We start from the raw sequence: 23,625 nt of genomic DNA, 5'->3' as shown, positions 1-23,625 counted from the left end.
CCGTATCCCTTATACCCAAAGTGCATTAAACTATACCATTTCGTCAGATTTGGTTTTGGTTGCTTTCATACCAGACGAACCGTACCAAAGTAGAGCAGATAAAGCGGTCCGAGACCACCCCTTCAGGCAGGTCTCGGATCGATTGATTTGGTGTGCACCAAAGTACCGAGATTGCATTCACATCAACGCAAACGGACCAAACCAAGGGACCAAACACGTTTGGTGTGCACCAAATGCTGTAGGTGTGAAAGCACCCTATATTTTACCAGTCTCCTCCATTCTCATGTGTTGTACACTTCTTCACCTGACTCCCTTTCTCTCTTAGATCTCCCTTCACACAGTCCATCCACTTTTTGTTTGGTCATCCTGTTCTTCTCTATCCCAACACACCCATACCCATGATTTTTTCCACTCATTGTTTACCTCTCCTCTCATGACATGCCCATACCACTTTAATGATCTTTCCATTATTTTCTTTACCTCTAATTCTCTCATTCATGATCTTAGGTTTTGGTACTCTACACATGCATCTCAACATCCTCACCTATGTAGCATCCACCTTCCATTTATGCATCTTTTAAACTTCACAGGTTTTGATCCTTAATAATAATGCTGGTCTGACCACTGTTTTATATGCTTTTTTCCAAATTTTCCAACCTTATTGCATTCTGTGGTTATTTCTAGGTCTAGCTCTCCATGACCTATTATTGTTGATCCAAGATATTTAAAAATGTCCACCCTTTTTAAGTCTTTCTCCTTGGAAGTTAAAATTCAAAATGTCAAAGCAATGTCTCCTTGGAAGTGTGCTTTCCAAAACCCTGGTGAACACCTTCAACAATGACATAACCTACAATGAGACAGCATTGCAAATCTATTGTATGTTGATGCAACTTTCTGCCACCTCCCATTTAAATTATACACTGATCAACATCTCCTGTCAGCGCCAGTATAGTCCTACTGCCTAACAGGAATCAGTCTTCACGTTGGTAAAATTACATTTTTTTCAGGCAGTAGCCTTGGTAATATCTTCAAGGATGAGACTGCACACCTTACTCCAAAATGAAGCAGGTCATTTTCATCACTTGACTGGCAGAAGTTTCTGTATTCCAATAAGGATTAAGAAATCTTTCCCTGGCAACCTTATGATACTGAGAGGGTTGTCCTTAGCAAACTGACCCAAAGTTTTGGTCTAGATGAGTGAAGAGTAATGATTTAATCTGCATAATGTTTCTCACTACAGTTAGGAAAACCTGGTCTAGAACAAAAAGTATGTGGGGCCAGGGGAGTTGTTCACTAAGGTAGTCATCGAGTGGCCCATTGTAACTTACTCGATCTAAATGTCAGACCACCATGTGGGCTCGTCACATGAAAAGTGAAAGGATATGTCAAATGAAATGCCTTTTTAGAGACAGGCAACAGCATGCCTGTGTTAAAAGATAGGTTTGGTATATTTCAAGTTAAAAGTTATTTTTCCACAGTCATGGTATATTAATTTGCCACATAAAATTGTGTTATAAAGTGAAGCAATATACCATAAATTTGGTATAGTTTAAGTCAGTTATTTTTTCACAATCATGGTATATTAATTTGCCACATAATATTGTGTTCTAAAGTGTAGCATTTTTAAAATATATTTTAAAAATACCTAGTCAGTTATTGTACCTTACAATAAGACTGTGTCAAAACAGGAAAAAATGCTTCATCTTACAAAATATGAACACTTTCAAGCAGCAAAGTTTTAGATTAGAAAAAAAAAAGTGTCATCTGCATTTACGAGGAATTCTTGTGATAAAGAAAGGAAGCCAGAAACAATTATTTTATTACTGACTCTTAGAGCTATTTTCCTTGAGGTAAGAATACATCTACTGTTTGCTTGTCTGCTCACAGCCACCATTGTGGGAGAAGTTTAGACATAAATAAGGAGCATGATCAGAACAAAACCAAATAAGTGTCTAAAGCTGCTTAAAGGAATTTTGTCTTTCGAGAAAATGGTTCAAAAAATGAGTGTATCCATGATGTAACCATAAACATATAAAACAAAGTGTTTATAGTTTTCATCGACTGCCTTATGGAAACCATAATACAGCTGAAAATGTTGTCCTTATCTGTTGCACATACTACTGCCTTGCTTAAGAAAGGAGGCTCATTTCTCGACATGTCTTAAGTTTGAGTGATTGATGCACCACACCCCAGCCCTTGCTCTTCCCAAGTAACTTCATATTTTATACATTTGCACCACCAATCGATATTTGCTCATTGCATTCTGTATCAGTCACATATTCTGATCTTTTGGTCTCTCCAATTCTGCCCTTCTCTCTGTTCTTTCCTTTTCAAACTTTTGGATCTCCTCATCAGTATTTAGTCATACAATTATGGCTCAGCCATAATAGTCTGACATTTTGCCAATTTAGAACAATAGCTTATTTGCCTAAATCTTAAAGATAACATATCTGTTGTAGATTCTCAAAATGAAAGTGGTGTGTGCAGCATTTACAGCACAATTAAACCATGCTCCTCTGGAGTGAAAGGTAATTGTGGAGAAAGAGTACATGTAGTCCCCAGGTTACGGACATCTGACCTACGACTTACGAACGGGGCCGCAGCTGCAACGCATGTGCCTAAGTAACTGCCGCTTCGTCATCTTCAGCCTGGGGACGCTGCAAGCGGTGGCTGGACGAAGGCGATTTCACTGCTCGCGCAGTGTAGTGTCCCTTGGGTGGCTCCTGGTGGCAAGCAGTGACCCATTGTCCATAGTCACCAGGGCCACAGCTATCGCTCGTGTGCAGGATGGAGGCTTGATGGGGTGGTTCGCTGCCCACCCACTATGCCACTGCTCCTGACTGGATGCAGGCTGAATGGAGCGGAGGGGGGGGTGTTTCACTGCCCGCCCCCCACACACGGCTGTCCCGTTCATTCTCGGTGGGCTGGTAATGCTGCAAGCGGTGACCTGGTTGTGGCTGAACGGAGGCCATTGAGGGTGAACAGGGTGGCGGGGGGTAGCATTGTAGGGTGGCTGCCTGTTGAATGGGGGCGGTGGTGGATGATTCACTACCCGCCTTTGGCCGCACCGTGTTCCTTCTCGGTGGGCAGACGCTGCAGGCAGCATACTGTAGTGGAGGTGACTGTGTGGTAGGCAGGTAGTGAACCGCCCCTCGCCGCCCCCATTCATTCTCAATAGCAAGCCTGCTTGTACGGTTACGCACATAGCAGGAAGTTGTCTCTTGTCAGTACATTAGACGTGTTGACGACGGGTGCTTTCCTGCTGTGATAGCGTGTACAGTGCTGTGCAGAAGAGCTCATCTTAACCTTTTGTCTTCACAAGAATGTCTCTGAAACACAAATCTGATGCAAGTGCTGGTGATACAGTAAAGAAGAGAAAAACCATCACCATTGAAAATAAAGTAGAAATAAAAAGGTCAGAGAGAGGTGAAACTCCATCATTCTTTGGCAGAGCACTTGGTTATAGTTGATCAACAATAGCATTTATTAAAATAATGTACCTGTTCCAATTTACATACAAATTCAACTTAAGTACAAACCTACAGTCCCTATCTCATACGTAACCTGGGGACTGCCTGTATATAGTCAATATTTGTGGACTCTCAAGACGCAAATTATTATCTATTAACATTCTTGACTTAAAAAATGGATGAATTTGAAAAGTTCATGCCATTTTTCGTGCTTGGACCTGGGTTACCATAAGCCCTATTGCAGAGGTTCTCAAACTTTCGTATTTTGCGCCCCCCCCTTTTCTACCTGAAATAATTCTGCACCCCCTGCGTAATATAAAATAGATGAGAACAACCCATGATACAACTAACAAAGGTATGATATTCATACAGTGTCGCAGTATCCTATCATTTTTACTTCCATAAGGTTTGCATGTGTTTGGCTAACTTCAATGAAATATTTGCAATTTATTTATTTTTAAAGTGCTTTAATAACTGTTAAAATGCCTTGTGTGGTTTTTGGTAGTAATTCTAATTCCAAAAACAAAGAATAAATTGTTTATTCTTATTTAATAATTTTTTTATGTAAAGAAACAATTAAATATGTTTTAATCCTTAAAAATCTCGTAAACAATGACACTAATGAAATCAATCTGCGCGAGACGAACATATTTTCATCCAACAATTATACCACTGTTAGTTGTTTCATGACAATAACTCAATACGCAGTAAATTATTTAACTCAATTTGGCAATATTGGCTACGCTGCCAATGTGGTGCAGCCGTGCCACATTATCACCTGATCTACTGATATCCGAATATTCATGACAGATACCGATACGTCTCAAACTTTTTGGATTGAAAATACGCGACTATAAAAGCAGTAGCAGCAGCACCGCTTGTCAGTTAGTCATTAGGATCTATGCCTTAGAAATGTTTTATTTTAATTTTAGTTATAATACATTTGTTGTGATTTAAGAAAAAACTTTAATTTGAAAAATACTGAACTATTCCATTAAAATTTCCATGTTCTTTAATCCTTAGTGCCACCCATGCTGTATATTGTCATGTGGCTTATATAGAAAACTAAAGAACTATAGAAAAAAAATACAGAGAAACAGTAAAGTAAAGTTTATCCAATACATTTTTTTTTACAAGTAAATGTGTCTTGAGTTGAATTCAGATTAATTACAAACCATGCTAGAACATTCTTCTGGCTCCCACTGGGTGAGACAGACACAATTGCCGAAAGAAGAAGGATCACCAAAAGTGATGAATGAAATGGAAACCACGATACTGCACTACATATGTTTGGGAATAGGATGTGCAAAAGGGATATTCACAAAGTAGTTGTTCTCTTCAATTAGGGCAGTGGTTCTCAAACTGTGTGCTAAATGAACAAGACATCAAAATACATTTTTTATATTTTATTTTAAATTTAAATTTGCAAGCATATAATCACAACCAATGCATTATAACTAAAATTAAAATAAAACATTTCTAAGGCATAGATCTAATGACTAACTGACGAGCAGCACCGCTGCTGCTTCTTTTATAGTCACGTATTTTCAATCCAGAAAGTTTGAGACTTTCTGTCGTGAACATTCAGGTAACAGTAGATCAGGTGATAATGCGGCGCGACTGCACCACATTGGCAGCGTAGACAATAGTGCCAAATTGAATTAAATAATTTACTGCGTATTGGGTTATTTACATGATACAACTAACAGTGGTATAATATTTGTTGGACGAAAATACGTTCGTCTCGTGCAAACTGACTTCATCGGTGTCCTCGTTTACGAGATTTTGAAACATTAAAACATATTTAATAATTTCTCTACATAAAAAAATAATTAAAATAAGAATAAATAATTTATTCTTTGTTTTTGGGATTAGAATTACTACCAAAAACCACACAAGACATTTTAACAGTTATTAAAGCACTTTAAAAAAAATAAATTGCAAATATTTCATCGAAGTTAGCTGAACACATGCAACTGTTATGGAAGTATAAATGATAGGATACCATGACACCGCACGAGTATCATACCTTTGTTAGTTGTATCATGGGTTATTCTCATCTATCTTATACACTGTGTGCACAATTATTAGGCAAGTGAGTATTTTGACCATATCATCATTTTTAATGTGTATATTCCAACTCCAAGCTGTATTAACTTGAATGCTTATTGGATTTAAGCACGTCAGGTGATGTGTATTTGTGTAATGAGGGAGGGTGTGGCCTAAGGAGATCAACACCCTATATCAAGGTGTGCAGAATTATTAGGCAGCTAGTTTTCCTCAGGCAAAATGGGCCAAAAAAGAGATTTAACTGACTCTGAAAAGTCAAAAATTGTAACAAGTCTTTCAGAGGGATGCAGCACTTTTGGAATTGCTAAGATATTGGTGTGTGATCACAGAACCATCAAACATTTTGTTGCAAATAGTCAACAGGGTCGCAAGAAACGTGTTGAGAACAAAAGAGCATAAATTAGCTGCCAAAGATTTGAGAAGAATCAAATGTGAAGCTACCAGGAACCCATTATCCTCCAGTACTTTCATATTCCAGAGCTGCAACCTACCTGGAGTGCCCAGAAGTACAAGGTGTTCAGTGCTCAAAGACATGGCCAAGGTAAGGAGGGCTGAAACCCAACCACCACTGAACAAGAAACATAAGTTGAAACGTCAAAACTGGGCCAAGAAATATCTGAAGACAGATTTTTTTCAAAGGTTTTATGGACCGATGAGATGAGAGTGACTCTTGATGGACCAGATGGATGGACCTGTGGATCAGTAATGGCCACAGAGCTCCACTCCAATGTGGGGGTGGGGTACTGGTATGAGCTGGTATTTTTAAAGATGAGCTAGTTGGACCTTTTTGCATTGAAGATGAACTCAAAATCAACTCCCAAACCTACTGCCAGTTTTTCAAAGACACTTTCGTCAAACAGTGATACAGGAAAAAGACCATGATTTTTATGCAGGCCAATGCTCCATCACTTGCATCGAAGTTCTCCACTGCGTGGCCAGCCAGTAAAGGCCTTAAAGATGAAGGAATAATGACATGGCCCCCCTTCCTCATCTGACCTAAACCCTATCGAGAACTTGTGGGCACTTCTTAAACGCTAGATTTACGGGGAGAAAAACAATACACCTCTCTGAAGAGTGTCTGGGAGGCTGTAGTCACTGCTCCACAAAAAGCTGATCGTCAACAGATCAAGAAACTGACAGACTCCATGAATGGAAAGGCTTATGACTGTTATTGGAAAGAAGGGTGGCTATATTGGTCATTGATTGATTGATTTATTTTTTTTGAAATGTCAGAGATGTTTATTTGTAAATTTTGAGGTGTTTGTTTATTATTCTCACTATAACAGATGAAAATAAACAAGTGAGATGGGAAAATTTTCATTTTTCCTTTAGTTGCATAATAAATCTGCACACTAATAGTTGCCTAATAATTGTGCGCACATATGTATTCCCCTGATGATGTTCACACTCACATTTCCGTTGTGGAACATTCAGGTTTATTAACATTTTGGATTGACTGATAGCACTGTGTTTGTTCCATATTAAAATTAATCCTCAAAAATACAACTTGCCTAATAATTGTGCACACAGTGTATTATGCAGGGGGCGCAGAATTATTCCAGGTAGAAAAGGGGGGGCCCAAAAAACAAAAGTTTGAGAACCACTGAATTAGTGTAACCTTGCATGGTTGTTATTATTAGGGTTCTTTCCATCAACTTCACAACATAGTAGGATGGACTTGAAAGCTTCAAGGCAAGTCTGCTTCTAGAAGCTGACACTATAATCAAGTGATACAGGGAAAACTACCCTGTCAACGTAAAAGTAGAATGTGACTGGAGAAAAGGCATATTTCTTTCAAACAATATTTAATCTTGCTCTTTCTCAGAGTAAGAATACAATCTGAAACACTGCCTTTTAATTGTGATGAATGTCTATAATCAACGTCTTCTACTTTGCAGGCAAGGATTTTCAATAATTTCCAATAATTTCAAATGGTAGTATTTGATCAGAAACATTTTCTAGGAGTATATTCTACTTGTTCTTGTACAGAACAGTGTAAATTTGCCTTTACATTTTTTGACTGTGACACCCCGTGTAGTGGGAATTGGGGTCACCAGCCTACACTCTAGGTGTCTCGTATGTGGGACCAAGCATGAACAGGATGATGGTATAACACAGGGAGACACGGACACAAAAAGGGTTGGGTTTTTTGAAAAATAAACAGGTTTTATTTACAGGTGCACTTAAAGAAAAACAAAAAGAATGTCCTGCGGAATTTATAGATCAACTAGCAAAATACCCGCGCTTCGCAGCGGTGAAGTACTGCCATAAAATTTTTATTAAGAAGAAAATTAAAACTTTTTAAACTGAGAGAAAATATACAAATAATTATTTGTTAAGGATCTCTTTGTATACCACGTTGTCAGTTCGGCCCTCTGGTTGTAATATGACCAAGCTGTGTCCTGAGCTTACTCTTGAGCATGCAACGTATAGTTGGCCATGTGAAAAGTAATCTTGTTTCAAATCTTACAGCTTGGATTGCTGCTGTCATAATCGGTGTGAGTTTCATGGTTTGTTTCAATTACGATAGTATTTGCAGGACTTGTGTTGAAGAGACATTCGGCATCTGTCAAGCGTTGTAAGCGCACACAACCGGTTTCATCGATAACTTCACATCCAGCTTTTGAGAGTTTAAGCATTCATAAACATCAAAGTGTCCACTACTGAAATTGTCACCTGTGAATCTAAGATGTTTAAGAGGCATTGGCGGTTGTCGAAAGGTGTAAAATATTTGGCCATTTCGGTACACTTGAAAGCGATAACCAAACAATTCAGCGGCAGCTATCAACTCACATGCAGATGCATAGGTGAAGGGCTTAAGCATTTCACTCTTATAGTGCTCCTGTGTAGTATAATTATCTCCTGTACCGTCATCAGTCCACACCTTGAACCTGTCCCAGTCATTCAATACATAAGACACAATGTTCCTCTGGATATTAAGAGTGAGCCTGATATGGCCGTTCAATATGTAACAAAGAGAATGGAAAAGGTAGGTGCCATCTCCGGGCATGGAAACCACTCAGTAAGTGACAGTTCTTTGATCGATGGTGATCACCTCGATAGACATGTTAATAGAGTGCGGTTGGAATGATAAAGGAAATGGGTACCTGAACAATGTAAAATAAGTCTAAAATACCTACACAATAACTATAATCGCAATAAATGAACAATAAAACCGTGGATTAAATAAAAAGGCTGTAGTTATCAGCAGGGACACTTGAATCCCGTGGCGAAGCAAGGAAGGGAATGTAGAGACTGGAGCGACGGACGGCCTTATATAGGCAGGCAGCCAACAACGTGGGAGGTGTTGGGATGGGGGACCCAACGCTGCCTCATACGGTGACTGAGCTGCAGGCTATGGACGTATATATACTCAGCAAAAAAAGAAACGTCCTCTGACTTTCAACAGTTTTTACTTTCAGTAATTAATGTGTAAATATTTGTATGAACACTAAGAGAGTCAACACCATAAGACATAAACTAAAAATGTTTCACAATGTGTCCCTGAATGAAGGGAGGCTCAAAATCAAAAGTTCCAGTCAGTATCTGGTGTGGCCATCAGCTGCTTGAAGTACTGCAGTACATCTCCTCCTCATGGACTGGACCAGATTTGTCAGTTCTTGCTGTGAGATGTTACCCCACTCTTCCACCAAGGCACCTGCAAGTTTCTGGACATTTCTGGGGGGAATGGCCCTAGCCATCGATCCAAATCGATCCCGATTCCAGGGTATAGGCCTCGGTGTAACGCTCATTCCTTTGACGATAAACACGAATCCGTCCATCACCCCTGGTGAGACAAAACCGTGACTCATCAGTGAAGAGCACTTTTTGCCACTCCTGTCTGGTCCAGCGAAGGTGGGTTTGTGCCCATAGGCGGCGTTGTTGCTGGTGATGTCTGGTAAGGACCTGCCTTACAACAGGCCTACAAGCCCTCAGTCCAGCCTCTCTCAGCCTATTGCGGACAGTCTGAGCACTGATGGAGGGATTGTGTGTTCCTGGTGTGACTCGGGCAGTTGTTGTGGCCATCCTGTACCTTTCACGCACGTGTGATATTCGGATGTACCGATCCTGTGCAGGTGTTGTTACACGTGGTCATCTGCAGGTGTTGTTACACGTGGTCTTCCACTGCGAGGATGATCAGCTGTCCTTCCTGTCTCTCTGTAGCGCTGTCTTAGGCGTCTCACAGTGCGGACACGGCAATTTATTGCCCTAGCCACATCAGCAGTCCTCATGCCTCCCTGCAGCATGCCTAATGCACGTTCACGCAGATGAGCAGGGACCCTGGGCATCTTTCTTTGGGTGTTTTTCACAGTCGGTAGACAAGTCTCTTTAGTGTCCTGCGTTTTTAGAACTGTGACCTTAAATGCCTACTTTCTGTAAGCTGTTAAGGTCTTAACAACCATTCCACAGGTGCATATTAATTAATTGATTATGGTTAATTAAACATGCATGGAAAACATTGTTTAAACCCTTTAAAATGAAGATCTGTAAAGTTATTTGGATTTTTAAAGCATTATTGTTGAAATACACAGTCCTGAAAAAGGGACGTTTCTTTTTTTGCTGAGTTTATGTACGTAAGTAGGATTCAGTTAGCGTTGGGAACCTGCGTACCAAATTTCTTGAAGATGGGCCCATAAGTAACAAAGACCGTTGAAAAGTTCAATATGGCGGCCGACAGTGGCATCATACCACTGAAATAGTACCAAATTTCAAGCCACCTACCAAATTTCGTGAAGATGGGGCCATGAATAAGAAAGTTCAACCTGTCGGACGTTGTCAACCGTTACGCGTAGAATTTCGAAATGAAACCTGCTTAACTTTTGTAAGTAAGCTGTAAGGAATGAGCCTGCCAAATTTCAGCCTTCTACCTACACAGGAAGTTGGAGAATTAGTGATGAGTGAGTGAGTGAGTCAGTCAGTCAATGAGGGCTTTGCCTTTTATTAGTATAGATTTATATATGAAACAGTTGCTTTGTGTGCTTTTCAGAAAAATAAGCTTAAAAAATATATATATTCAGCCCTCAAAGAGTTAAAGTTGGTTGCCTAGTTAAACCAAACGATTGGGGGAGAAGAGCCTAGGTAAAATAGATTACCTTAAACCCAATGGTCATTCTGGGTGAGCTCCAGAGAACCTGTGTGGACATGCAAGAAACTTTGAAAGGAACAAACACCACTTCGACACTCCAATAATCTGGCCTTTATGGCAGAGTGGCCAGGTGATGTATAAAAGCCTGTTTAAAGTTAGCAAAAAGGCACTTAGAGGACTCTTACAATATGAAAAACAAAATTATTTTGTCTGATGAACCCAAGATTAAACTGCTTGGCCTGAATTCTAAGTGTCATGCCTTGAGGAAACCAGGAGCAACCTGCGCAATTTCATTCCAGCAGTGAAGCATAGTGGTGAGTGTTATGATGTGAAATGTTGCATACAAGTTGATAAATATATATTCAACTCAGTTCCTGGAGGATTGCAGTGGCTGCAGGTTTTTATTTAGGCCACTTTCTTATGTAAATATTAATTACTGCTGCTCGCCTTTCTATTTCTTATCTTTTTAGTCTTCAGCAACTGTTTCACATAGAAGGACTATTTTTCTTCCATACAGAAAAGTAACTATTGACACTAAAAAAAAAAATACAACTGTGCATATGTAAAAGAGCATACCTGAATTAAGACCAACCCTTAATCTCTGCAGTTTGTGGTTTTATGTTAGAACTGCATTACCTCTGACTGCGTTCTTACATTCATAGCAACACAATTACAGAAATCTTGAAAAATATGAATACTGTTATGGGTCATTATTAGTTAGGATAGCAGGGAGGGGATGCTGGCGCACGCATACTGCCACTCCTCCCTGTTAACAACACTTTTCGCAAAATTCGCCTTAATTCTACACTTTCTTATGCTTGTTTTATTTACTTTATTGTACGTATAGTTCGTGGATACAGCTGACTCGAATTGCATGGATTTGGTTTAATATTTGCAGATTTTATGGACTCTACTTTGACTGGGGGATCACGGGATGAGACCTATGAACATTTGTTTGCACCTGGCGATCTAGGACCTCAGGATGATCTGTCTCCTTGATTAAATTCACTTTACTGGTCTACTCCCGATTCATTTTACAGTACTCTAAGAACTGATCTGATGTTCATACCAACCTGGCTTGTGGCTCTGGGGCAATCACGCCTGTAATACCCAGCATTACTGTTTATGGCTGTGTTTTGGAACCTCCAAATCCTGCTACCTCCTCCTGCTAAGCTTTCTGCTGCTTTGCTATCGCCGCTCATCTACACTACCACACACGCCTGTCCTACCAGCTCCACTGTGCTGTGCTACTTCTCCACTGCTATCAGATAAGTATTGCTCAGTATCATGCTAAAATACTCTCATGACTCCTTCTTATTAAACAATTTGTCCAGAGCAAATGGTCCGACTGGAACATCCTAAAAGACACTGGTATTTTGTGGCGCATGAAATATGTACACCGCAGGTCAGGTTGGTGCCACTGCCGGACTGCGAATGAAAAGACCACCGGCAGCATTTGCTCAGGAATACGCCATCCTTCTCATGGCCCTGGAAATAGAAGTGTCAGTGTGCCGAATTTACATTATGTGAAAATAAACTCCGATCACGGCTGCAAAAAGAAGCCTCATTAACTAGTATTGCATTGTTTAATTCAAGATCTAATAGCAAAGCATTGGTAACTTGATATAGTGTGTTTAATGGAGACTTCGCAAAAACCGAACAAATTTAAGTCTCTCACGGAGGCGACACCACCTAGATTCACTTTCCACACAGAGCCTCGCAGCTCAAGACAAGGTGGTGGACTTGCAGTAATTGTCAGAGTAGATGTAAACATCAAACGAATCCCAATTGACTGTCCATTGCTTTTTGATTGCCTGGCTCTTAAACTAATAACGGAATCAGTTCCCGACTCACACATTGTTCTTTATTGTCCCCCAAAATACAACGCATCCTTCTTATCCGATCTGATTGAACTTTTAACCCACCTAAGCTCTTACTCTCAGAGAATTATCCTTCTTGGTGATTTCAACATCTATATTGTCATTACTACAGCTAAACTGAGAAATTAATTCCTATCCTTATTGGACTGCTTTGACTTGACACAACATGTTGATTTACTGGATCTGATCTGTACTTCTGGACTATCTGTTGCCAACATTTACAGCACTGATTTGGGACTCTCTGACCATAAAGCAGTATTTTTCACCGTCTCATTGCCTCTCCCTCCTCTTACCTGTAAACGACAAATTTCTTACAGAAACCTTAAAAATATCTGTCCCTCTATCCTTTCTGGATCCATTTCTGACCTTTTACCATCTGCACCAATTCCATCAACACTAGATAGTCTTGTTGACCACTATAACTCAGCCCTTCATTCAGCATTAGATAAAACAGCTCCTTTAAAACATAAGGAGGTTTCCTTTAAGCGTTCAGCTCCTTAGTATAATTCAGAATTGCGATCTATGAAAGCAGCTGGCCGATGCCTTGAGAGAATGTCACGTAAGACTGGCCTCACTGTGTATATCCAGGCTTTCTCTGACCACCAAAGAGCTTACAGAAAAGCACTAACTGCTGCCAAGAACATCCATTATGGCAGAATAATAGAAAGTGGCCACGATAACCCAAGGGTTTTGTTCTTTGTAATTAATAAACTACTCAAACTCGCATCTGGCCCAACTACCTCTTCTACTGAAGTCTGTGAGGAATTCCTCCACTTTTTCTGTAACAAAATTAAAGATCTAAATAATTCAACTAACATAAATACATCATCTGTTCATATCTCTCCCTTTTTTCCCCACTCCATCCAGCTCCTTCTCCAAGTTCTCACCAGGCACATCTGCGTTTGTTAATAACCTGCTTTGTAAATTGAGACAGACTGCTTGTGTACTGGACCCCATCCCCAGCACACTACTTAAATCCTGCTTTCATGCCATAATTCTGACTGATACAACAATAATAAACTCATCCCTTGACACTGGCTCTGTAGCGCTCACTTTTACAATTGCTTCTGTAACCCAAATGTTAAAAAGGTCTGGTTTTGATGCTGACAATCTTAATTTTTGGCCTATTTCCCCACTTACCTTTTCTGTCAAAAGTTCTTGAATGTGTTGTAGCTTCCCAAACTCACCAATTACTTAACTGCTAATAACTTTATGGAACCCTTTCAGTCTGGTTTCAGGGTGCAGCACAGCTGTGAAACTGCTCTGCTACGAGTAAATAATGATTTGCTTATGGCAGCAGACTCTGGACAAACCAGCATATTAATTCTATTAGACCTCAGTGCAGCATTTGACACTGTCAGACATGACATTCTACTGTCCAGAATGAAGAACAAGCTGGTTACCTCTGGCACTGCCCACCAGTGGTTCAAGTCATATCTGACTGATAGGTAAGAGTTTTGCTAGTCTTGGCAACAGCAGATCCAGCTCAGTGCCAGTCACACAAGGAGTTCCTCAGGGCTCTGTCCTCGGCCCTCTTCTCTTCTGTATTTATATGCTTCCCCTTGGCCATATTATTCGTAGCTATGGACTGAGTTATCGTCTTTAGGCAGACGATACTCAACTCTACTTCAATGTTAAAAGTGGAACTTCATCAGAGCTTTCTCAGCTCACAACCTGCCTCAGTGAAGTAAATAGCCTCACTTGGGGAGGCAAAAAGGGAGGGTGGGGGGTTAAGGGGGGAAGAGAAAGAGAGCAGGCTTGATCTATATCTAATCTATCATCTCAATGATGACATGGTACTGTATATATCGGATCCAGAAAATTCTGTGCCTGCAGTCTTAGCAGCACTCACAGAATTTCAAAAGCTCTCTGGTCTCAGAATTAATCTGAATAAAAGTGTACTCTTTCCGGTGAATTCAAGCATATAATATTAGATTAGACACCCTTCCTTTTATCATTGCAGAACAGTTTAAATACCTCGGGTAAACATCACAAGTAAACATAAAGCTCTTTATCAACAAAATTTAAGTGTCTGTATGGAAAAAATTAAACAAGACTTGCATAGATGGTCAACCCTTCATCTCACACTAGCTGGAAGAATTAACACTGTTAAGATGAATATTCTTCCTAAGCTCCTTTTTTTGTTTCAAAACATACCAATATACATTAATAAATCGTTCTTTAAGCAATTAGATTCAACAATAACCTCATTTATTTGGAATTCTAAACATCCACGCATCAAAAGCGACCCTACAAAGACAAAAGGCAGAAGGCGGCATGGCTCTACCTAACTTCCAGTTTTATTACTGGGCGGCAAATATACAGTCGATAAGAACCTGGACACAAATAGAAGAACATACACAGGCATGGACCGCAATAGAAATAAAATCCTGCAGTACTTCTTTGTATTCCTTGCTTTGTGCTCCAATAAACACACGTTATCGGCAATACACTAATAACCCAATTGTGCTACACTCACTTAGAATCTGGAACCAATGTAGAAAGCATTTTAAGACGGAGAAGCTTCTTTCTGTGGCACCCCTGCAAAAGAACCACCTCTTTCAACCCTCACAAACATATGCAGTTTTTAATATCTGGAAAAAATTTGGAATTAACTTGCTTAGAGACCTTTATATAGACAGCGTCTTTGCATCCTATGAACAATTACGTTCCAAATTTAACATTCCAGCTACAAATTTCTTTCACTATCTTCAAATCAGGAACTTTGTTAAACAGAACCTTCCAGATTTTCCTCATCTTGCACCCTCATCCACGCTGGAAAAATTATTGCTCAATTTCAAGGAGTTAGACTCCATCTCTACAATATATAAAATCCTTTTACAATCCCTTCCTTTCAAAGATCCAAGAGGACACTGGATAAATGACCTCTCAATTAATATATCAGAAAAGGAGTGGAAAGTAGCAATGCAGAGAATTCACTCAAGCTCCATATGCAAAGCATACAATTATACAACTCAAAATTATATATCGAGCACATCTGTCTCGACTAAAACTCTCCAAAATGTTTCCAGGGCATGATCCAACCTGCGAGCGTTGCAACCAAGCCCCAGCCTCACTAGGTCACATGTTCTGGGCCTGCTCCAAATTAACATTATTCTGGACAAAAATTTTAATTACCTCTCAGACAGTCTTGGACTCACAATCCCTCCTAACCCATTAACAGCTGTGTTTGGGGTTCTTCCAGAGGGTCTTAAAGTGGAGAAAGACAAACAAACTGTGATTGCATTCACTACACTGTTGGCACGCAGACTTATTCTGATAAACTGGAAGAACCCAAACTCTCCTCTTTTAAGTCAGTGGGAAACTGATGTGTTATATTATTTAAAATTGGAAAAAATCAAATACTCAGTTAGAGGATCTGTGCAGACTTTTTTCAAAACATGGCAGGATCTAATCAGTAATATTTTGAAATGATTTTATAAAGCACAGAGAATTTGTTGATTTAGGTATTTTTAAAAGCCTTAAATTTTACACCGTTTGGCTTGCTCTCTCTCTCAAGGGTGGGGATCGATCTGTTCTTAGCATAATTCTTTTTTTTTTTTGTAAAAACTTGATTGCTATGTATTGATTGTAAAAAATTAATAAAAAAAAAAAGAGTCCTTACTCAAAACCAGCAGCAGCGAGCACATAACACCCATCCTGCTCTGCCTTCACTGGCGCCCTGTGTCTTACAGAATCGAATATAAAATCCTACTAATAACCTACAAAGCCTTAAATGACCTTGCGCCAAACAACATCAGTGACCTTCTCCATTACTATGTGCCTGCCTGCCCGCCCCCTAAGATCCTCTGATTCTGGCAATCTTGTTGTGCCCCACACTGATCTACTCTCCATGGGTGACAGGGCCTTCATCTGTTTAGCGCCCAGACTCTAGAATGACCTAAAGAAATTAATAAGATCAGCTGACTCCATGAATTCTTTTAAAAAACAACTCAAAACTCATCTGATCTTGAAGGCTTTAACTCTACTTAACTTTACTACCCTTCTCTCAGTTTACCTCTATGTCAAGATGCTCATGTAACCTATGTGTGTGTTCTAGACCATCAATTATGCTGTCTGTTAGGCTTTTTTATCTCTGAATTTACTGTCTTAATCTTCTTTATTTATTTATCTGGTTTGTGCAATGCTATATACTGTATACCCTGCCGTTCTTTCTTAAATTCTGTAAGTGCCTTGAGCATGGGAAAGGCACTATATAAATAAAATGTATTATTATTATTAAAATGCCACTTTCCTGGTTTATCCAGTTACCCTCAATGTTTTTTCCCCCAGTCTCCACTGTCCATGGTCCTCCATGGTCTCACCACTTTGGGGTGAGAATCCTTTTTTTTCATTTTATCTGACCTACCACATCTTTTTTTTGCCCATCCTTCAGGTGCATCTCCTTCACCTCCATCTTGGTGCATCATTCATTCAAAAATAACTCTCTCTTTTGCTCTACATGCTGAAACTACAAGTCTTTCTTGTAATCTGGCATTAGCTTTCTTACTTTCACTCTGTGGCATGCCACACACCGATCTGGTCATTCTTATCTCTGTTCTCTTCAGCTTTACTTTATATTTTGCTTTCTTTGGGAATGTCTCACTCTCATAGACCTTACTATTCCTGTCACAACTTTCATGATATTTATCTTTCAATGCCAGAGGGACTCATTTGGACATCAGAATGGTGGAAAAGGTCCTGGAACATTCTTCCATGCACCTCTCAACCTGGCTATCACTGCTGTGTCTTCATCTCCGCCTGCACTTAATGTGTCACCTAAGAAGCAGAACTCTTCTACTTACTCTAAAACAAATCCACTGCTGATATTTTGATTTACACTTATTACTTATATTGAGTTTCTATCAACACCTTTATCACACATGCTGCACAGCCACGTGCCCTCCCCTTTCATGTCCTCAAACATCATTTTTGTCATTCCTGCATTTACCTTGAGGCCTTTTGTTACCAAACTACATTCTGCCTGCATATAAAAGAAAAATCCTTTCAACCTATTTTAAAGAACATTAATCTGATACGGTCTTAATTTATATCAACTTTTTACCTCATGCACTTTAGACGGATTCTTTATATCAAATGAAATTAACTTACCAAAGCCATTATGTCTGATATGACGAGGACAGTGAGAAAAAGGCTGAAATAAAAACAAAAATTAAGGTCCATTAAAGTTTCCTCTAGCCTTATCATTTCTTTATAATCATTTCTAATGTGTATTTTGAATTTGAACATTTAATAAGTTTAAATACAATAATGGCTTATATTACTTTGACAAACTAATTTCGAATCTTATATTTTGACAGTAACTGTCATGTACAGTTATGACACAACCATGAGTTACTTTACTGGTGCAACATTACTAAGTTTATAGAATCTATGAGTAAAAAAATCAATTAAAACAGTACTCTTATTAACACAGGGTTTATGTCAATCAAGCATGCAAGCAAGAATGTCACTGTATTCTATACATGTGATAGTATTCCTACTACAACATGTGGTGTTATGTTATACAAGATAGCCTGTTAGGACACTGAAAATACAAAGAGAGAAACCTTTTTTTTTGGTGCAGATGGCTGATGTAGTGCTTAGGGTTAGTGCTGGGTTTTAAAAGAATTTGAATCCCACCCTAGTTACTGCATGTTTGGAGTTTGCATATTTTCCTTGTGTCTTTGTTAGATTTTCTCAAAGTACTAAAGTTTTAAACTAATATTTCAATGATGTATGTGTGGGCTACACCAAAAACAATGAAATTTTGCAAAAAGAAAGGAAAAAATCATGCCTAGGAAAACTCTAGTGCAAATACTTTGATTTGAGCGATACTGCATTCTTATGCAAACAAGTGTTTTCCTTTGTATATTTGCTGGTTTGTTATTGTAAATCTCGAATAAAATATTATTAACAGTACGAGGAGACCTTTGCATTCCACATGTCTTTTTTTGTAAAACTGCAAATGTATATATCACCCCAGATAAACTATAAAACAAAACACATTTTGCAAGCAGATGGTGGGATTCATTTGAACTATTATACATCATTTTGATTGTCAGCTGGATTCATAATATGACGTTGTACATTCTAATTATGATACTTATGTCTTTTATATGTGATCTTTAAAATCTTTTCCACCTAGGCTCATGTTGCCAGAAGATCAGAACATTTAAAAAGCTATATTATTTCAGGGAATTGATATCTTCTTTTGCTAATTAGACTATTAACATTTTGCTCATTATTATTATTATTACCCTTAGCCTTTCTGGCAACATAATACCATTATATTATATATGCAATAGGTCTTTTGAAACCTAAACATATGGTATAGAATGGGAATAACAAAATAAGTAAGCAAATGGATTCATAAATAGAAAAATGATATTAAATTTATATACAGTAATCCCTCGCTATATCGCGCTTTGACTTTCGCGGTTTCGCTCTATCGCGGATTTTATATGAAAGCATAACTAAATATATAACGCTGGATTTTCGCTGCTTTGCGGGTTCTGCGGACAATGTGTCTTTTTACTTCCTGTACATGCTTCCTCAGTTGGTTTGCCCAGTTGATTTCATACAAGGGACGCTATTGGCGGATGACTGAGAAGCTAACCAATCAGAGCACGCAGTTAAGTCCTCCTGACTGAGAAGCTAACCAATCAGAGCATGCAGTTAAGTTCCTGCTTGCTAAATGCAGTGTTAACCAGGAAGTCTCGTCTCACTCATTCAGCATCAACGTGTTTCGCTGTGTAAACTTTTGTGTAAAAGAGTTAACTTTTGTGCTCTTTTGTGTTTATCTTTGTGCATAGTCAAGCACTTCATTATGGCTCCAAAACGATCTGCTACTGCTTCAGGGCCGTGCCTAAGCATAAGCGGAAGATGTTAACGATTGCCGAAAAGGTAAACGTTTTGGATTTGTTGAAGGCTACGATTCTTTTTATTTAAAAAGTAGGAAAGGAATATAAGATCTACGGCCTCAGTGTCCTTTTTAACCAAGGTGCAAAACAAGTTGTAAGTGGATGTAATAAGGCAGTAGTCTGGATGGAATCTGCTTTAGGGATTTGGATTGAAGACTGCCAGAAGAAGAACAACGGCAGTGCTTCACAATCGCCTGAAGTGGCTCCTTTAAGGGCTGTAACGCTCTCCTTTGTTGTGCAGTAAAATAAAACTCATTGTTATCGGACAAGTCATCGTGTCATTGTTGGTGAGTAACCATAATTAATTTTCTACTTACAGTACTTAGTACATGTACGTACGTTTAGTGTCACTGTACACACACATTTACTGTATACTATTTTTCTTGCATTGTACGTATTTATTGCTGGTGGCCTGTCTATCGTAATGGCTGTAACATATGTGATATCGGAGACACTCAATATCTTTAAAATAATATTTAGGTTTTACTGTATATAAACAGTGTGTTTATATACATAATTTCAATGAATCTTACCTAATATCTAAGAGAATACAAAGGGATTATGCTGTATAACTCTGCGGGGAATATTTATAAACAGTGTGGGAGAGTTTATAAGGGCTTAAAATATATAAAAATAACCATACAAACATATGGTTTCTACTTTGCGGATTTTCACCTATCGCGGGGGTATCTGGAACGCAACCCCCGTGATCGAGGAGGGATTACTGTATAGTCATTAGTATATAAACAAGTTTTAAGTCTGCTTTTAGTAACTGGCAAAGAATTAAACTCGCAGAGAGACTTTTAGGAAGATCATTACAACAGAGAAGTCTCTGTTACCCACTATACTTTTCTTACACAGTGGAACCTCGGTTCAAGACCAAAATTCGTTCCAAACCTCTGGTCGTAAACCGATTTGGTCGTGAACTGAATCAATTTCTCCACATAGGATTGTATGTAAATACAATTAATCCGTTCCAGACCGTACGAACTGTATGTAAATATATTTTTTTAAAGATTAAACACAAATATTGCTAATTACACCATAGAATGCACAGTGTAACAGTAAACTAATGTAAAAACATTGAATAACACTGACACAAAACACCCAGGCTTCCTGCTCAGCTGCACGCGAAGGCTCGCTCTCTCTCTCTCTCTCAGCAGCATGCACCCTCTCTCTCTCTCAGCAGCACGCACCCAGCCCGCGCACTCTTTCTCAGCAGCACGCGCTCTCTCTCCCTCTCTGTAACATTGCAGCAGTTCGCGCTATAGCCTTGCAAGCCGATCGCTGTATAAACACCTTATGGGAAGGAACATTTGAACAAATCCGAACTTTATTTAAAAACCAACCACAAGCAACCAAGAAAATAACATTACAGGAGTTTGCGCTATAGCCTTGCAGCCGATCACTGTATAAACACTTTTTTTAATGAGTTTTAAGCACAGGGGAAAAAAATTAACATTTGAAAAAAGTGAAAAGTAACACCGCAACAATTCATGCTACGAACCGAAAAATGAACATTTGAAAAATCCGTAATACAAAAACTAATCATAAACCACCAAGAAAACTAACCTTGCATGAGTCGAGTTCTGGCATGAAGTGAGGAGGAACTGGGTGGAGAGGAAGTTACAGTTTTGAGGGAGAGTCTGGCTCCGTGATGGAGGGATGTTTTCCTTCAGGTGTTTTCTCTCGTGTGATTTCTTGGGTTTCTGTTTTTTTTAACTGGTGGGAGCGAAAGCCTCATGCAGCAATTCCAAAAACAAAGTCCTTGTGACCCAACCCTTCGTGTTTGCCCTCCACATCACTGGCAGTCTGGCTTAATTTACATTGTGCTGCTTATAAGCACAAGGGTTCTCAAATTAGTAAATGAGTAAACTGGTAAACAGTTTTTCCACCTCTTCCAGCACTTGAGGTCTCTGCCTGGTTAACGCTGTAACTCCTTTTGCAACATCAGCTGCTTTAATAGATTCTTTCTGCTTTAGAATAGTCGAAATCGTAGGTTTTGACTTCTTGTACTCAACGGCAAGATCAGTAACACGAATGCCACGCTCAATACTTTTCAATAATTTCTTTCTTTACTTCGATTTCAATTTTCTGCAAAACTTTCTTCTCACCACTCTTCACTTGCTTAGAAGCCATGGCTAACTGCAAAAGCACACAAAATACTGTAGAGCACAAAGAGATCACAGATAAAGCACGCACGTCTGACTGAGAACAATGAACAGGGAGCGGCTCAACACGTGCTTAAATACAGCAATCGGTGTGTACGAACCAGAAGGGAAATGAAATAGAGCACAAAGAGTTCAGAGCGAAAGCATGCACACATGTGTATGCACGCATGTCTGACCGAGAACAATGCAACATGTGTGGAAATCATCAGCGTGCACAAAACGAAAGGGAAACTGGCTTGTTCGTATACCGAGTGTGTGGTCGTGAACCGAGGCAAAAGTTTGGCAAACTTTTTGGTCGTAAACCAAGTTGTACGTGTACCGAGACATTCGAGAACCAAGGTTCCACTGTACTTTGGAATAGCAAGGACCAGCTTCAGAGCAGCAAAGTCAGCAGAATGGGGAAAAAAGCTACAGAAGATAGGAAGACAGGATGGTTCTTGATCGTGCAAAAACTTAAAAAGTCAGCAGGAATATTTTGTACTGAATTATATGATTAAACTGACAACCAGTGTAGTTCCATCAGATGTACTGTGGTGTTTTCTCAAAATGTTGCTAAAGTAACAACTCTAGTGGCAGAATTCTGAACATGCAGAAGTTTGTTCAAAACTTGGAATTCCATAACATAACTATTAACAATAGTCCAACTTAGAAATTTTAAAATAAGAGATCAAATTCTTTGTAGCTGACAAAGTCATAGACTGTGTAAGACAGGCTATACTTAATTAGATAGAGGAAGGCAGTTTTGAATAGATAAATTATGTTAAGGCAAGAAAGAACCAAATACATGCACAGCTCTCAGACTTTCTAAGTAAAGCACAAGCCTGGAGATAGATATCACCCATTTTTAATTTTATATGATCCTTTTAAAGCAGTTGGTGCATATTTGTAATATTAAATATTTGTGAGTTTTTAAAGTTTAATTAATGAATCACAACACCACTGGGACAAAGTTGTTAACTATAAAATTGTTCAATTTACCAACCATTAAAAGTTATTTAAAGACTGGCTTGAAATAGAATTGTACAGTAATAAAATACCTTTAGTGTATTGCAAGGCTTGTAAGAAACAAAAAAATCTTAAGTTTTCAGGTAGAAATCAACTATAGTCTAATTAATGTGGCTTGCAAGCTTGAGTCAAGTTATTCTCAAAACGACAGTTGTTGCATCGCAGCAAAGAGCTACCAGCAAAGGTGTTGTCTCCACTCCTGTAATGAAGCTGGTATGAAAATGTTTGTACGTACTTAGTTTATTTCAGATGTGAAATCAATGAAAATCAGCAAAAAGAAGAAATAAATAAATACATAAAAATGCACTGGGGTGAACTGCAACAGAAGGAAGGAGAAGATGTGTGAATTGAAGCACAAAAAAGCCATCTAGTGTACAAAATGTAAGGTTTTACTGTGTCTTGTGGTAAACAGAAACTGTTTCATGGACTGGAATGAAAAATAATTTTTAAAGTAAAGGTATGGATGATCACATAATCACACCTACTTAGCTAAATATTTTTTATTTATTGCTTCCGCATGATAGTGTATGTGTATATGTTTTTTTTCACCTTACTTCAGGGAGCCTCTCAACCCAACACCGTCGGTAATGTAACCAGATGAGCTGTGCAATGAGGACAAATCAAACTGAGCAAGGGGATGGTGTAAAGGTGCAAAAGTGATTTTATTAAAACCCGTCAAAACAATATCCAAAGTCCAGTGCTTCAAAATTATCCTTAAATAAACCGTAAAATAAGGGTGATAAAAGTGGAGGTTAAAAATTAAATATTCCTTTACAACAAGGTTAAAAGCAGGTTGGAAACTGTTCTCTTTTAAAACCTGGTGCCATCTTTCTTTTGCTGCAAGCTCCCATGCTTCTCCAAAACGGGCTTTGCAATGGGGGGTTGCCCTACCTGCAGCTGACCACCTTCTGCTGGTCCGGTAGCCTTCTGTCCCCTGGCTCCATAAAGCTGATCCGCTGGACAAAGACTCTGGTACCTAGCGACCAGGGCTCTCATGCTGGGTCTCACTGTCCCAAACCT

The 23,625-nt window shown here is 39.0% G+C and overlaps 1 protein-coding gene across 3 annotated transcripts in view; it reads right to left on the bottom strand.

Moving 5' to 3' along the window:
* pign (phosphatidylinositol glycan anchor biosynthesis, class N) overlaps nt 1-23,625 on the bottom strand; it is a 283,091-nt gene that overhangs the window by 16,961 nt on the left and 242,505 nt on the right. For all 3 annotated transcript variants that reach the window (XM_039753344.1, XM_039753343.1, XM_039753345.1), the window contains one exon: nt 17,619-17,661. In XM_039753344.1, coding sequence (XP_039609278.1) covers nt 17,619-17,661 — 43 coding nt within the window. The remainder of the gene's footprint in view (nt 1-17,618; nt 17,662-23,625) is intronic.

Source organism: Polypterus senegalus, chromosome 5, assembly GCF_016835505.1.
Source record: "Polypterus senegalus isolate Bchr_013 chromosome 5, ASM1683550v1, whole genome shotgun sequence".
Taxonomy (NCBI): domain Eukaryota; kingdom Metazoa; phylum Chordata; class Cladistia; order Polypteriformes; family Polypteridae; genus Polypterus; species Polypterus senegalus.
The sequence above is the reverse complement of the archived record's forward strand: the minus strand, read 5'-3'. Positions and strand labels throughout refer to the sequence as shown.